General features: G+C 53.4%; 2 protein-coding genes across 2 annotated transcripts; one reads left to right on the forward strand and one right to left on the reverse strand.

The window, feature by feature from the left end:
- The first annotated feature begins 2,071 nt into the window (after window positions 1–2,071).
- skp2 (S-phase kinase-associated protein 2, E3 ubiquitin protein ligase) lies at window positions 2,072–6,351 on the forward strand. The gene is made up of 10 exons (XM_008424787.3): window positions 2,072–2,332; window positions 2,620–2,822; window positions 2,897–3,008; window positions 3,997–4,140; window positions 4,513–4,647; window positions 4,738–4,836; window positions 4,907–5,034; window positions 5,539–5,590; window positions 5,664–5,771; window positions 6,005–6,351. Exons 1-10 carry the CDS (start codon window positions 2,319–2,321, stop codon window positions 6,213–6,215), a joined length of 1,206 nt encoding a protein of 401 aa, XP_008423009.1. The 5' UTR covers window positions 2,072–2,318; the 3' UTR covers window positions 6,216–6,351.
- A 1,268-nt stretch (window positions 6,352–7,619) lies between these two features.
- On the reverse strand, window positions 7,620–12,498 carry LOC103474061 (protein SET-like). Its single transcript, XM_008424785.3, has 8 exons — window positions 12,276–12,498; window positions 11,148–11,205; window positions 10,935–11,077; window positions 10,747–10,850; window positions 10,549–10,662; window positions 8,753–8,923; window positions 8,549–8,674; window positions 7,620–8,414 (listed from the first exon to the last, which is right to left on the reverse strand). The coding sequence occupies exons 1-8, from the start codon at window positions 12,343–12,345 to the stop codon at window positions 8,394–8,396; spliced, it is 807 nt and encodes a 268-aa protein (XP_008423007.1). The 5' UTR covers window positions 12,346–12,498; the 3' UTR covers window positions 7,620–8,393.
- Window positions 12,499–12,546: the final 48 nt, after the last annotated feature.

A 12,546-nucleotide genomic window follows, 5' to 3' on the forward strand; every position in this document is an offset into this window, starting at 1 on the left:
CGGGTTCTAATTGGTTCTTATTGGGTCGAACCGGGTCACACCGGGTTCTAATTGGTTCTTATTGGGTCGAACCGGGTCACACCGGGTTCTAATCGGTTCTTATCGGGTCGAACCGGGTCACACCGGGTTCTAATCGGTTCTTATTGGGTCGAACCGGGTCACACCGGGTTCTAATCGGTTCTTATTGGGTCGAACCGGGTCACACCGGGTTCTAATCGGTTCTTATCGGGTCGAACCGGGTCACACCGGATTCTAATCGGTTCTAATCGGGTCAGACCGGGTTCTAATCGGTTCTAATCGGGTCAGACCGGGTTCTAATCGGGTCGAACTGGGTCACACCGGATTCTAATCGGTTCTAATCGGGTCAGACCGGGTTCTAATCGGGTCGAACCGGGTCACACCGGATTCTAATCGGTTCTAATCGGGTCAGACCGGGTTCTAATCGGTTCTAATCGGGTCACACCGGGTTCTAATTGGTTCTTATTGGGTCGAACCGGGTCACACCGGGTTCTAATTGGTTCTTATTGGGTCGAACCGGGTCACACCGGGTTCTAATCGGTTCTTATCGGGTCGAACCGGGTCACACCGGGTTCTAATCGGTTCTTATTGGGTCGAACCGGGTCACACCGGGTTCTAATCGGTTCTTATCGGGTCGAACCGGGTCACACCGGGTTCTAATCGGTTCTTATCGGGTCGAACCGGGTCACACCGGGTTCTAATCGGTTCTTATTGGGTCGAACCGGGTCACACCGGGTTCTAATCGGTTCTTATCGGGTCGAACCGGGTCACACCGGGTTCTAATCGGTTCTTATTGGGTCGAACCGGGTCACACCGGGTTCTAATCGGTTCTTATCGGGTCGAACCGGGTCACACCGGGTTCTAATCGGGTCGAACCGGGTCACACCGGGTTCTAATCGGGTCGAACCGGGTCAGACCGGGTTCTAATCGGGTCTTATTGGGTCGAACCGGGTCACACCGGGTTCTAATCGGTTCTTATCGGGTCGGACCGGGTCACACCGGGTTCTAATCGGTTCTAATCGGGTCGGACCGGGTTCTAATCGGGTCGAACCAGGTCAGACTGGGTTCTAATCGGTTCTTATCGGGTCGAACCGGGTCACACCGGGTTCTAATCGGTTCTAATCGGGTCGGACCGGGTTCTAATCGGGTCGAACCAGGTCAGACTGGGTTCTAATCGGTTCTTATCGGGTCGAACCGGGTCAGACCGGGTTCTTATCGGGTCGAACCGGGTCAGACCGGGTTCTAATCGGTTCTTATCGGGTCGAACCGGGTCAGACCGGGTTCTAATCGGGTCGAACCGGGTCAGACCGGGTTCTAATCGGTTCTAATCGGGTCAGACCGGGTTCTAATCGGTTCTTATCGGGTCGAACCGGGTCAGACCGGGTTCTTATCGGGTCGAACCGGGTCACACCGGGTTCTAATCGGTTCTAATCGGGTCAGACCGGGTTCTAATCGGTTCTTATCGGGTCGAACCGGGTTCTAATCGGGTCGAACCGGGTCAGACCGGGTTCTTATCGGGTCGAACCGGGTCACACCGGGTTCTAATCGGTTCTAATCGGGTCAGACCGGGTTCTAATCGGTTCTTATCGGGTCGAACCGGGTTCTAATCGGGTCGAACCGGGTCAGACCGGGTTCTTATCGGTTCTCCTCGGGTCGGTGGCTCAGCGTACACCAGGAGCAGCTGCAGGAAGCCGTCCGGTTCCGACCCGGTCTGCCGGTCGGATTCCAGTTTCCCCTTTGTGTTGATATGAACTAAAAACAGTTTATTTTTAATTTTATATCAGTTTTATCTGGGAAACAAAAGCAGATCCCACCGGCTGGATGATTTTAAAACGACAGACATGAATAATAATGAGGAGGAGCTGCAGCTCAGAGCGACACCTGCTGGCTGTTGCAGAGAACTGCTACGTGGAGGAGTACGGAAGGCGAACAGGGACAAATTAGTAATAATCATTTATTAAATTCACTTTTATTGTTTTAGTTGGATTAAAACACATCAGGCCTGAACTGCAGCGGTTTGGAAATGCGGAGAAAAGGAAACTTCAACCAGAATAATCCGGATTAGAAGCAGGGAGATAATTTCTAACCGTCATTCCTCCTCCTGGCCGCCAGGGGGCGGCACGCAGCGCGGGGCACGCGTCACTCCGTGTCGACACGTCACTACGTCGTGAAAACAGGGCGCGCGTTCGGCGGTGGTGGCGGCGGGTTTAAAGAGTCTGATTTTGGAGCGCAGAGAGCAGGTTGAGGGTGAAACCCCGGGATTTGACGGCGGGATCATCGGGTTCCTGAGGAAACGCGGGATGTCGGAGGACAGGTAGGAAGCTGTGGTTCACCGTGCTGACGTCTTTCCGCCTCTTTATTCTGGAGGGAACGGCGCCGCTGACCAGCGGTCAGATTAACTGATCCACGGGATGAAGCTTCTCTGTCTGATTCTCAGTATCTGATTAGAACCTGATCAGTTTTCGTCCATAATCTGACGTCATTCGGGTAAAATGGCGCCGTTTCCTCAGCGGCTCTTTGTCCTTCCAGCCGTTTGACCCCAGATCACCAGTTAAACCAGTATGAACTGGCGCTGCTCTGACCTCTGACCTCTGCCTGCAGCCTTCCCCTGCAGCAGCTCTCCAGCCAGAAGCGGTTCGGCACCAAGCGGAAGAGCCTCGGTTCCGAGTCCACTCCGACCGACCTGGTGCTGCTGCGCTCCCCGCGGCCCAAGCAGCCCTGGCCGGCCTGCCTGGGGAAGGAGAACCAGGAGGCCCGGTTCGTCCTGGCCCGGAGGTCCCGCAGGAGGCGGCGGTCGGGCTCAGGTGGGGACCCGGTTCCGGTTCCGGTTCTGGTTCCGTAGGGTGGTCCAGGTGTGACTCCAGCTGTTTCCCTGCAGGTGTTTCCTGGGATCAGCTGCCGGACGAGCTGCTGCTGCGGATCTGCGGCTGCCTCCCGCTGCCGGACCTGCTGCGGGCTTCCGCGGTCTGCCGCCGCTGGCGCCGCCTGGCGTGAGTCCCGAACCGGGTCAGATGGGCCCCGAACCGGGTCCGATGGGCCCCGAACCGGGTCAGATGGGCCCCGAACCGGGTCAGATGGGTCCCGAACCGGGTCACATGGGCCCCGAAACGGGTCTCATGGGCCCCGAACCGGGTCAGATGGGTCCCGAACCGGGTCAGATGGGTCCCGAACCGGGTCACATGGGTCCCGAACCGGGTCAGATGGGTCCCGAACCGGGTCAGATGGGTCCCGAACCGGGTCTCATGGGTCCCGAACCGGGTCTCATGGGTCCCGGACCGGGTCACATGGGTCCCGAAACGGGTCACATGGGTCCCGAACCGGGTCTCATGGGTCCCGAACCGGGTCTCATGGGTCCCGGACCGGGTCACATGGGTCCCGAAACGGTCACATGGGTCCCGAAACGGGTCACATGGGTCCCGGACCGGGTCACATGGGTCCCGGACCGGGTCACATGGGTCCCGGACCGGGTCACATGGGTCCCGAAACGGTCACATGGGTCCCGAAACGGGTCTCATGGGTCCCGAACCGGGTCACATGGGTCCCGGACCGGGTCACATGGGCACCGAACCGGGTCACATGGGTCCCGACTCACCACCACTTCATTATTCAATTCAGTCATTTTTATGATCATTTCAATCTCTGCTGAAATGATCGATCAGTTATTGAAGTAATCGATTAACGGCCTCTTATAGATCTGTTCTACCAGAACCGCTCCGGTCCAGTTTGAGCTCCAGCTGCTTCACAGCCTGTAAAATCTCCGATCAATCACTTTCCATCCAGCTGATCAATAATCAGCCACCAGATCAGCTGATTATTGATCAGCCGATCAAATGTTTAGATTTCATATTTTAATGCGTTTCTATTGTTTACAGTGATTTTTATCCAATCGATCGTCAGAATAATCGATTTGTTGGGCTTTTAATTTGAAAGTCTCTTTATTCCCAGTAACTGGGCCCGGTTCTGGTTCTGACTCTGCAGGCTGGACGAGTCCCTGTGGGTCAGTGTGGACCTGGAGGGCCTGACCCAAACGGGCCCGGCTCTGCGTTTGGTTCTGAGGACCGGGGTCCAGAGGCTGCGCTGCCCGCGGGCCTTTGTGGAGGAACCGGACCTGTCAGAACCCGGGTGAGTCCAGAACCTCCTGCTGGTTCTGCTCTAGCAGACGGCGGTCCGGTAAGGGCCGGTTCGTGGTTCTGCTCTGGGTTCTTGATGAACCCAAAGATTCAATAATAAGATCTGAAAAGTGCGGTGTGCCTTTGAACCCTCTGGACTTTGACTGGGCCATTCTAACCCATAATGCTGCATGTTCAGGCTGGTGACCTTTGACCCCAGGCTCAGCACCATGCTGACCTGTGAGGAACCAGAACATCTGGACCGCCGGGTCCGGTTTGTAAAAGCAAGCCGCACCTTTCAGATTTGTTCCAGTGGATGCCGAGTGCTTCTCTGTGGTTGTAGCTGTGCAGCTGGTGACTCCTGGTTCTGGTTCTGGTTCTGCAGGCGGCTCCAGCTGGTGGATCTGGACCTGTCCGGTTCCGTGGTTTCCCCCTCGGCGCTGCGCAGCGTCGTCTGCCGCTGCAGCCGGCTGCGCCGCCTCAGCCTGGAGGCGCTGCCGCTGTCCGACGACGTGCTCAGGTAACCGGGCCGGAGCCGTGGGCCGGGCCGGGCCGGGCCGGGCCGGGCGGGTAGGACTGGTTCTGATGGTTCTGTTTGTCCGCTCCGCAGCTGCCTGGCCCAGAACCCGGACCTGCTGCAGCTCAACCTGGGCGGCTGCTCCGGATTCTCCGCCGCCGCTCTGGCCGCCATGCTGGACTCCTGCCGCAGGTCAGAACCGGCTCGGCTCGGGCCGACCCGGACCGGTCCCGGTTCTGACCCGCTCTCTGTTCCGCCTCAGGTTGGAGCAGCTCAACATCTCCTGGTGCAGCTTCAGCCGGAACCACGTCCAGAACCTGGTGGAGACGCTGAGCCCCTCAGTCACACAGCTGAACCTGAGCGGCTACCGGGACAGGCTGGCGCTGGACGGTGAGGAGCCAGAACCGGGTCAGAACCGGGCCAGAGCTGGGTCTGAACCTGGGTCTGAACCGGGCCAGAGCTGGGTCTGAACCGGGCCAGAGCTGGGTCTGAACCGGGCCAGAGCTGGGTCTGAACCTGGGGTGAACCTGGTGTCAGCCGGGTCTGAACCGGGAAAGAACCAGGCCAGAACCTGGTCTGAACCGGGTCGGAGCCGGGTCTGAACCTGGGGTGAGCCGGGCCAGAACCGGGTGTGAACCCCTGCTCTGGACGCTCTGCAGGGTCTGACTGGACCTGGTCTGACGGTTTACCTGCTTTGTGATTCAGTTCTTCTGATGAACAGCTCTATTTCAGGTGAACAGTTCTATTTCAGGTGAACAGTTCTATTTCAGGTGAACAGTTCTATTTCAGGTGAACAGTTCTATTTCAGGTGAACAGTTCTATTTCAGGTGAACAGTTCTATTTCAGGTGAACAGTTCTTCTGTCCCACTGAATCGGTTCCCCTGTTTGTTCCAGATGTGAAGGTTCTGGTGGACCGATGTCCGGACCTGCAGACGTTGGATCTCAGGTGAGAGCGTGGCTTCCTGCAGCGGTTCTGGTTCTGGTTCTGGTTCCGGTTCTGACGGTCCCTGTGGTTGCAGCGACAGCACGCTGCTGACGGCCGACAGCTTCCTGGTTCTGAAGCGGCTGCAGAAGCTGCTCCACCTGTCGCTGAGCCGCTGCTACCACATCCACCTGGCGGCGCTGAGGTGAGTCACCGCGGCCTAGTCAAAGCCCACACCCACTTCCTGGTTCGGACTCGGTGGGGACGGATGTAATGGCAGGCCACACTTTTCAGATCTAACCGGTAGAAGCAGGTGAAGCTTCTGATCCGACCCGGTTGGTGAGTTTGGACCAGACCCAGACGGAGCTTCCAAAGGTTCTGGGCGCCGTAGAATAGCTTGGTGTTCTGGCTGTGACCCGGTTCTGGTTCTGTCCCCAGCGACCTCGGGAAGGCGATCCCGTCGCTGCGGTTCCTGGACGTGTTCGGTCTGGTCCAGGACGGCCAGCTGGCGGCGCTGCAGGACGACTCGCCGCGGCTCGCCATCAACGCCCGGCCGTTCTCCGCCGTGGCCCGGCCCACGCCGGCCGGCGCCGCCCAGCCCGACCGCACCATGTGGGGCCGCGGCTGCAGACTGAAGGTCCGGTTCTGACCGGAGCGGCGGGTTCCTGGTTCTGTTCAGTGTTCCTGGTACCGGGGGGGGGTCCAGACGATGGACTCGGCCTCCTGTTGGGCGACCCGGCTGCTGCCGGTTCTGATGACGTTAAAGTTCTGGACGGTCTGCTGTAATAATGACTCAACGCTCCAATCACCGAACAGTTTTAATGGAAGATGAGGTTCTGGTTCCGACGGGTCCAAAGACGACCCGAATCAATCATTTCCAATCACAACCGGGAGATTAAACACGGATCCGTTCGGTTCCGATCCAGTTTTATACTTGAAAATGTTGACTGACTTTGTCTGAATCGTGTTTGTATTAAACCCTGGAAGCTGTTTGGGTCTCAGTGTGATGTCATTTCCTGGTCAGTGATGTCATTTCCTGGTGGGAAACCGCAGGCGGTCCGAGGACGAAGTCAAAAATTAATCCAATAATATGGATTATTTACATTAAAATGAGTCAGTTATTCATTTATGATTTCAAACTAATTAGCAAACTAAACATTTAATTAGCTAAGCAGTTTTGAAACTACGTAGCAAATTAACTGTTTAGCCAGAAAGCTAAATATTCAGAACATACGTGGCTAATTAGAAACTAATTATTGGCAAAGTATTTACTTCAAACTAAATAAAGTTATTTTATCTACCTTGGAACTGAAATATTAAGGTTCACAATAGTTAGCAATATATCTTGCTAACTAGTTTGAAGCTACATATTTAGCTTCTTAAGTTTTCTAGCTACACATTTAGCTTCCAAACTATTAAAGCTAAATGTTTGTAGTTAAATATTTATCCACATTTAAACATTTTTCCCAGTAATTTGTTCAAAGCTCAGTATTTCGCTTCTGTAACCGGAAGCTAACGAACCGTTTGAAGCTACATATTTAGCTTCTTAGCTAAATAAGTTGTCTAGCTACACATTTAGCTTCCAAACTATTAAAGCTAAATGTTTGCAGTTAAATATTTATCCACATTTAAACATTTTTCCCAGTAATTTGTTCAAAGCTCAGTATTTCGCTTCTGTAACCGGAAGCTAACGAACCGTTTGAAGCTACATATTTATCTTGCTAGCTTCATATTTAGCTTCCGTTTAACTGGTTATTTAATTTGAAGCCGTGACATAAACGAACCTTTTCCTTATAACCGCAGATGTCTTCCTTCAGCTGAGCCGTCCGGTACCGGTACCGGTACCTTCCTGGTTCGACCCGTTCTGGTAATTTGGACCATTTGAATCAGCTGTGACGGAGCATCGTAATAAAACGGGAAACGAGCCACAGGGAAAATGAGCTGAAATAGTTTTTCACAGAACCTATTGGACCCGGTGGATCGACCCAGTTCATCAGAACCAGGTGACCCATGAACTGGATCCGCAGGGAGGAATGAAGCGCCACAGCCCAGGTTGGTTCGGCCATATTGGTTTATTAGAAAAGTCACTTCCAGTGAGGCGGACATGTTTAACCGGACCGGTTCGGTTCCGTTCGGGTCACAGAAAGCCAGTTACTCTAGAAAAGCTGATGAACTGAACTTCTTGGCGGAGTTTCGTTCCAATCGGAGATTTACTTCAGGATCAAATCAGATTAGTAATAAATGAGTTCAGAACCAGAACCAGTCTCCAGATTTGGGTTTTTTTTTTTATTTAAAACAGACAAAAAAAAAGGATTTCATGTGTTGGGAGAAGCGGGTCGAGCCGGAACCGACCGAACTGGCTTTCTGAGCGGGAACATGTAGGACTGAGGAACGAGCTGGTGCTTGATGGGCCCCCCCCGACCCCCCCCTGCCCCCCACCACCCATACAATATACATTTATATATATAGAAAAGTGGCTAAAGATGCTAGGATGAGACGTTCTCACGGCACCATGGCTGATTAGCAGAAACACAACAGAACCGCCATCTGGACCAACTAACGACGCGTCTTTAATCTACAGGAAATGACGTGCAGAATGCTACAAAGTTATCGTTGTTTTCATCTGGTGCGTCTGGAGACCGACGCCGGGCCGGCGCCGTCCCCTGGGCCCGACGCCGTCCCCTGGGCCCGACGCCGTCCCGCCGGGTCGACGACACACAGGAGGAAAATATTAGAAACAAAAAAAATATTTTACAAACCCCCCCCCCCCCCCAAACCCCCCCTTTCCCACAGACGGGTCACAGTGGGAGGACGGCGCCGAGACGCTTCAGTCGTCCTCACCGTCGTCCTGCAGAGACAGAGGGACAGAGACAGCAGGTTAGGTCCAAGCAGGACCGGGTCAGAACAGAACCATGCTCTCCAACCACAGACCAGTTCAGTCTCCATGCCAGTAACCATGGCGACCAGCTGCAGCTCTCTCACCTCTCCATCTTCCCCTTCTCCATCCTCGTCTTCGCCTTCCTCTTCCTCGCCCTCATCGATGTCCTCCAGACCTTCCTCATCCTCCTCTTCATCGTCCTCACCCTCCTCATCCTCCATGTCAGGGACCTGGGAGCGTCCAGACAGTCAGCGAACCGCCCGGTAGCCCCGCCCCCCCCCCGCCCCAGCGGCGCCCCCTGCACCTACCAGGTAGTACTGCAGCGGGTTGGGCCAGATGTCGTCCTTGATGACCTCCCCCAGCTCGTCGGCGCCGGCGTCCGAGTGGTCGGTGAACCAGGTGAAGAAGCTCTCCGGCTCCTCGTGCTGACGCTTCTTCCCAGCTTTGTTCGGCGTCTGGCTGCTCCGTTTGGTCAGGTCCTGCAGGGCCCAGAGGGTCAGAGGTTACATGTCAGCCATGATTGTCTTCCCAACCACAGCAGATCTGCCTTTCAAAAAGCCCCGACTGCCCCCAGATTCAGCCAACCCTGATGGGGGGGAAGCCTGTTCTGACCCATCAGAACAGGCCGATTTGCCACCGTGGGGGTTCCTGCACCACCACTCTCTCGCCACCGCTGACGCTCTGGCGCGGTTCCCCCAGCCTTCATGTTTCATGGAGAATGGCCAGATTTGAGGCTTGGCCACGCCCACATGCTTTGACATAGGAAAATTCCTTTGATAACTTTTGACCCTCAATGCATCAAGACTGTGCTGACTGAGTTTGAAGCCTGGATCTAGAAAGCTCTAGGACGAGTTCACCCAGATACGACATCAATGAAAAAAGACAAAATGGTGACTTTGATCCAAAATGGCCGACTTCCTGTTGGGTTTTACCATGGCTCCAAGAGGCTTTTTTGTAGGTCCTGACAAGTTACACGTGTACCAAGTTTCATAAATGTGGGGGCGCTGTGGAGGAATTAGGCCACGCCCACCACATTTCCCACTGGATTTATGTCAGGGGGTGGACAAGGATCGATCTCGGTGAGTTTGGTGCAGCTGGACTGAGACATGTGGAATCTAGAGCCAAACGTATGGCGGCGGCGTGACCTGTGACTTGGCCGCGCCGCCATGGCAACGCCCTCCACTGGAAACTCTTGGCGCTTTAAAGCAAGTGAGACCAACTTGTTATCAGTCATCTGACACAAGATCATCTTGATTAGGTCAAGAGAGCCAGAGTTGTATCTTTCCAAGTAAACAAAAGTCCCTTCCTGCTCTGAGGGGGCGGGGCTTAGGTGAGGTCATACTATGACGACATAGGATCGTCAGGCATCCAACCAGGATCCCTCATACCAGGTTTGGTGCCAATTGACCTTTCTATGTGAAAGTTGTAGCGGTTGGTTTTCTGTGGCGAGTACGCCAACTTTGTCGCCCCCGGAACGTCCCCTAAACAGGTACGAAAACTCACCATTTTGATAACTTTTAATGCCACAACCCTTAACTGCATCAAGTTCGGTGTGAGTAAAATGGAAAAAAATGGCCAAAATTTGACCTTTGACCCAAAATGGCCGCCTCCCTGACCATTTTAGGGGGTACCTCCAAGAGACTTTTCTTCTTGATTTGGGGAGATCTACCTACATACCAAATTTCAGATCTCTACGACCTACAGTTTCCCCCAACTCACGTTAGGGGGGGCTGTAGAGCCGTTTGGCCACGCCCACTTCCGGTTCCACCAGGATCCAAACATTTTCGTCGGGGGGGAAAATTTTGAGTGAAGTTTGGTGAGTTTTTGAATATGATAAAGGACCCAAACAGCCGCGCGGCGTGACAACAAGAATAAGAAATGCTGCGATTACAATAAAACAAGATATATACCAACCTTCATTTCTATTACAAAGATCAATGACTCACTGATCATTAGGAATAATAAATATTGGTTACATTGAAACAATTGCTCAGCCAAATGACCTTCCTGATCATTAAACTCAGATCGTTTTCCTGACCGAAGGTCTTTCGTTTCAGGATTATTAAAATCATTTCTTCTTGCTGAATTGCAGGAGCAAACGGACCTTCCCAGCTTTCCATTTGATCTCGGTGGACTTGGAAACCGGATCTCCGCCCTCGTTGACGTTAAACTCTTTGGAGAGAACTTTGTTCTCGAAGTACGGGTTCTCGTCGAAGGACTGCAGGGACACAGAGGAGAACGGGTGGATCAGAAAACGGCGGCGGCGGCTTCACAACGAAGCGACAGAATCAATCAGACTCACAAAATCTATTCTGTATCCAGACTTGATGTCCTCGAACTCTGTGACCTCGACCTTGGACAGATAATGAAGAGCTTCTTCATCTTCCTCCCCCAGAAGAGCCGAAACTACAGGCAGCAGTCAGAGCAGGAGTTTTCATTTGTTCATGACAGGAACCAGAACCAGAACCAGAACCGGATCCGGCTGCTTACCTTGTGGATGGTTGACGAATGTTGTGACCCAGAAGTTTGGGATTTTGGCGATGAGCTCTGATCTCTTCTGAAAGAACGGCTGGCGTAATTTGTTGTACTTCTGCTCTACTTTTAAAATTTCTTCACTGGCCTGTTCATTTAATCTGGAAAACAAGCAGCGTGTCAGAACAGCCGACGGTTTCCGTGACGACGCGCCGCCGGGCTCAGACTCACCTGTCGATTTCGTTCTGTACTTCATCAATGTGTTCGATCGCCTCCTGCTGCTCCTTCTCTGAAACACAAAGCATCCAGATGATATTCGAGGAATTTATTCATTACGGTTTAAAATAAATTTTAAAAAAAAACATTTTGGTAAATGTTGACGGCGATCTTATAAACATCCTCAGTCTGTTAAGATTTCATACCACCAAAGATCTACTTGATGAATTTCTAAACTCCCTTCATGAGCTAAAGATTAAATGTGAACAATATTTATACAACAATAATAGATACGATAATAGAAGCTGAGCTCCTTCAGACTCATGGCTGCATCCTGGGTGCACAAAGCCGCGTCAACACAGATCCTTCACCCTCAGCTGGTGTTTCAAGTTTTACTTTTAATCACTGCAAACTGATGTTTTAATGCGTGTATGTAAAATATGATTCTACTCTCCACATTTCTATGCTTATGTTTAATATCTGTCCAGTATTTCATGCCCTTTGATTTTATATATTTTCATCTTAGTGACTCTACATGTGCCTATCTCCGGACACGCTGGTTTCCGCCCCAGGGCTCCCAGATCCGGGTCGTGTTTTCCTGGAGGCATCCCCCCCCCATCAACCCCCCTCGCTGGGGGTTTTCCACGCCGCAGATCGTGGGTTCCCCCCCGCAGACGGCCCCTCCACCCCCCTCCTTCCTGTTGCCGTTTAAGGCGGCCTGGTTTGAATGAAAAACGGGCTGAGCTCCGGCTCCGTGAAAACCCTGAGCTCAGCCAGCGCCTCACCGTGAACAAACGCTCACACTCAACCGACCTCGGTGAAATGGGCCCCGATCCGGTCATTTAAGCAGCTTTCAGCAGCCAAACCGAGAACAACTGCTGGCCTGCTTTATTGTAAACTAACGGCTACAGGCTAGCAGGAGCTAGTGGAAGCTAACGGAGGCTAACGCGGCTAGTTAGCTGCTGCGGCTGCGTCACTAAATATCTCAACATGTTGAGCGAAATGAGGCCGTTTCTGGAAACCAGGCGCTTCGACTCCCAGGATGCGGCTAACAGGAGACCGTGAGCGGAACCCGAGGCCGTGAGGACGGGCATAACGACGGTAAACAGCTGAAAATGGCGCTGAGAGGAGAACCGTTATTACCGGAGGTCTCGTCCCCTGCGTCGTGGTTTGAATTCTCCTTCCTGCTCACTTTAGCCGCTGAGGCCGACATGCTGCCGCTTCTCCGACGCTCCGTAGGCCTGAAGTTCCTCCCGGCGGGTTAAATCGCTGCTCCTGACGGCAAAACTTACTTCACCTCACAAACAACAGTCCGCCAGCAGCGCCACGATGGGAACAAACCGACCCGCCTCCGTCAACACATTTATGGCTCTCTGCTGCCCCCCGGCGGCCCGGAGGGATGCGGGCGCCACGG

This window comes from Poecilia reticulata, chromosome 12 (genome assembly GCF_904066995.2).
Source record: "Poecilia reticulata chromosome 12, P_reticulata-male-v2, whole genome shotgun sequence".
Lineage (NCBI taxonomy): Eukaryota > Metazoa > Chordata > Actinopteri > Cyprinodontiformes > Poeciliidae > Poecilia > Poecilia reticulata.

What these genes read in the sequence shown, in the direction of transcription:
- skp2 (XM_008424787.3), top strand. An exon ending in CTGTCCGACGACGTGCTCAG is followed by an intron (nt 4,648 to 4,737) that starts GTAACCGGGCCG and finishes TCCGCTCCGCAG; the next exon opens with CTGCCTGGCCCAGAACCCGG. An exon ending in ATCCACCTGGCGGCGCTGAG is followed by an intron (nt 5,772 to 6,004) that starts GTGAGTCACCGC and finishes TTCTGTCCCCAG; the next exon opens with CGACCTCGGGAAGGCGATCC.
- LOC103474061 (XM_008424785.3), bottom strand. Translation starts at nt 12,345, where the DNA reads ATGTCGGCCTCAGCGGCTAAAGTGAGCAGGAAGGAGAATTCAAACCAC. An exon ending in ATTCGTCAACCATCCACAAG is followed by an intron (nt 10,851 to 10,934) that starts GTAAGCAGCCGG and finishes TGCTGCCTGTAG; the next exon opens with TTTCGGCTCTTCTGGGGGAG. An exon ending in GAGAAGGGGAAGATGGAGAG is followed by an intron (nt 8,415 to 8,548) that starts GTGAGAGAGCTG and finishes CTGTCTCTGCAG; the next exon opens with GACGACGGTGAGGACGACTG.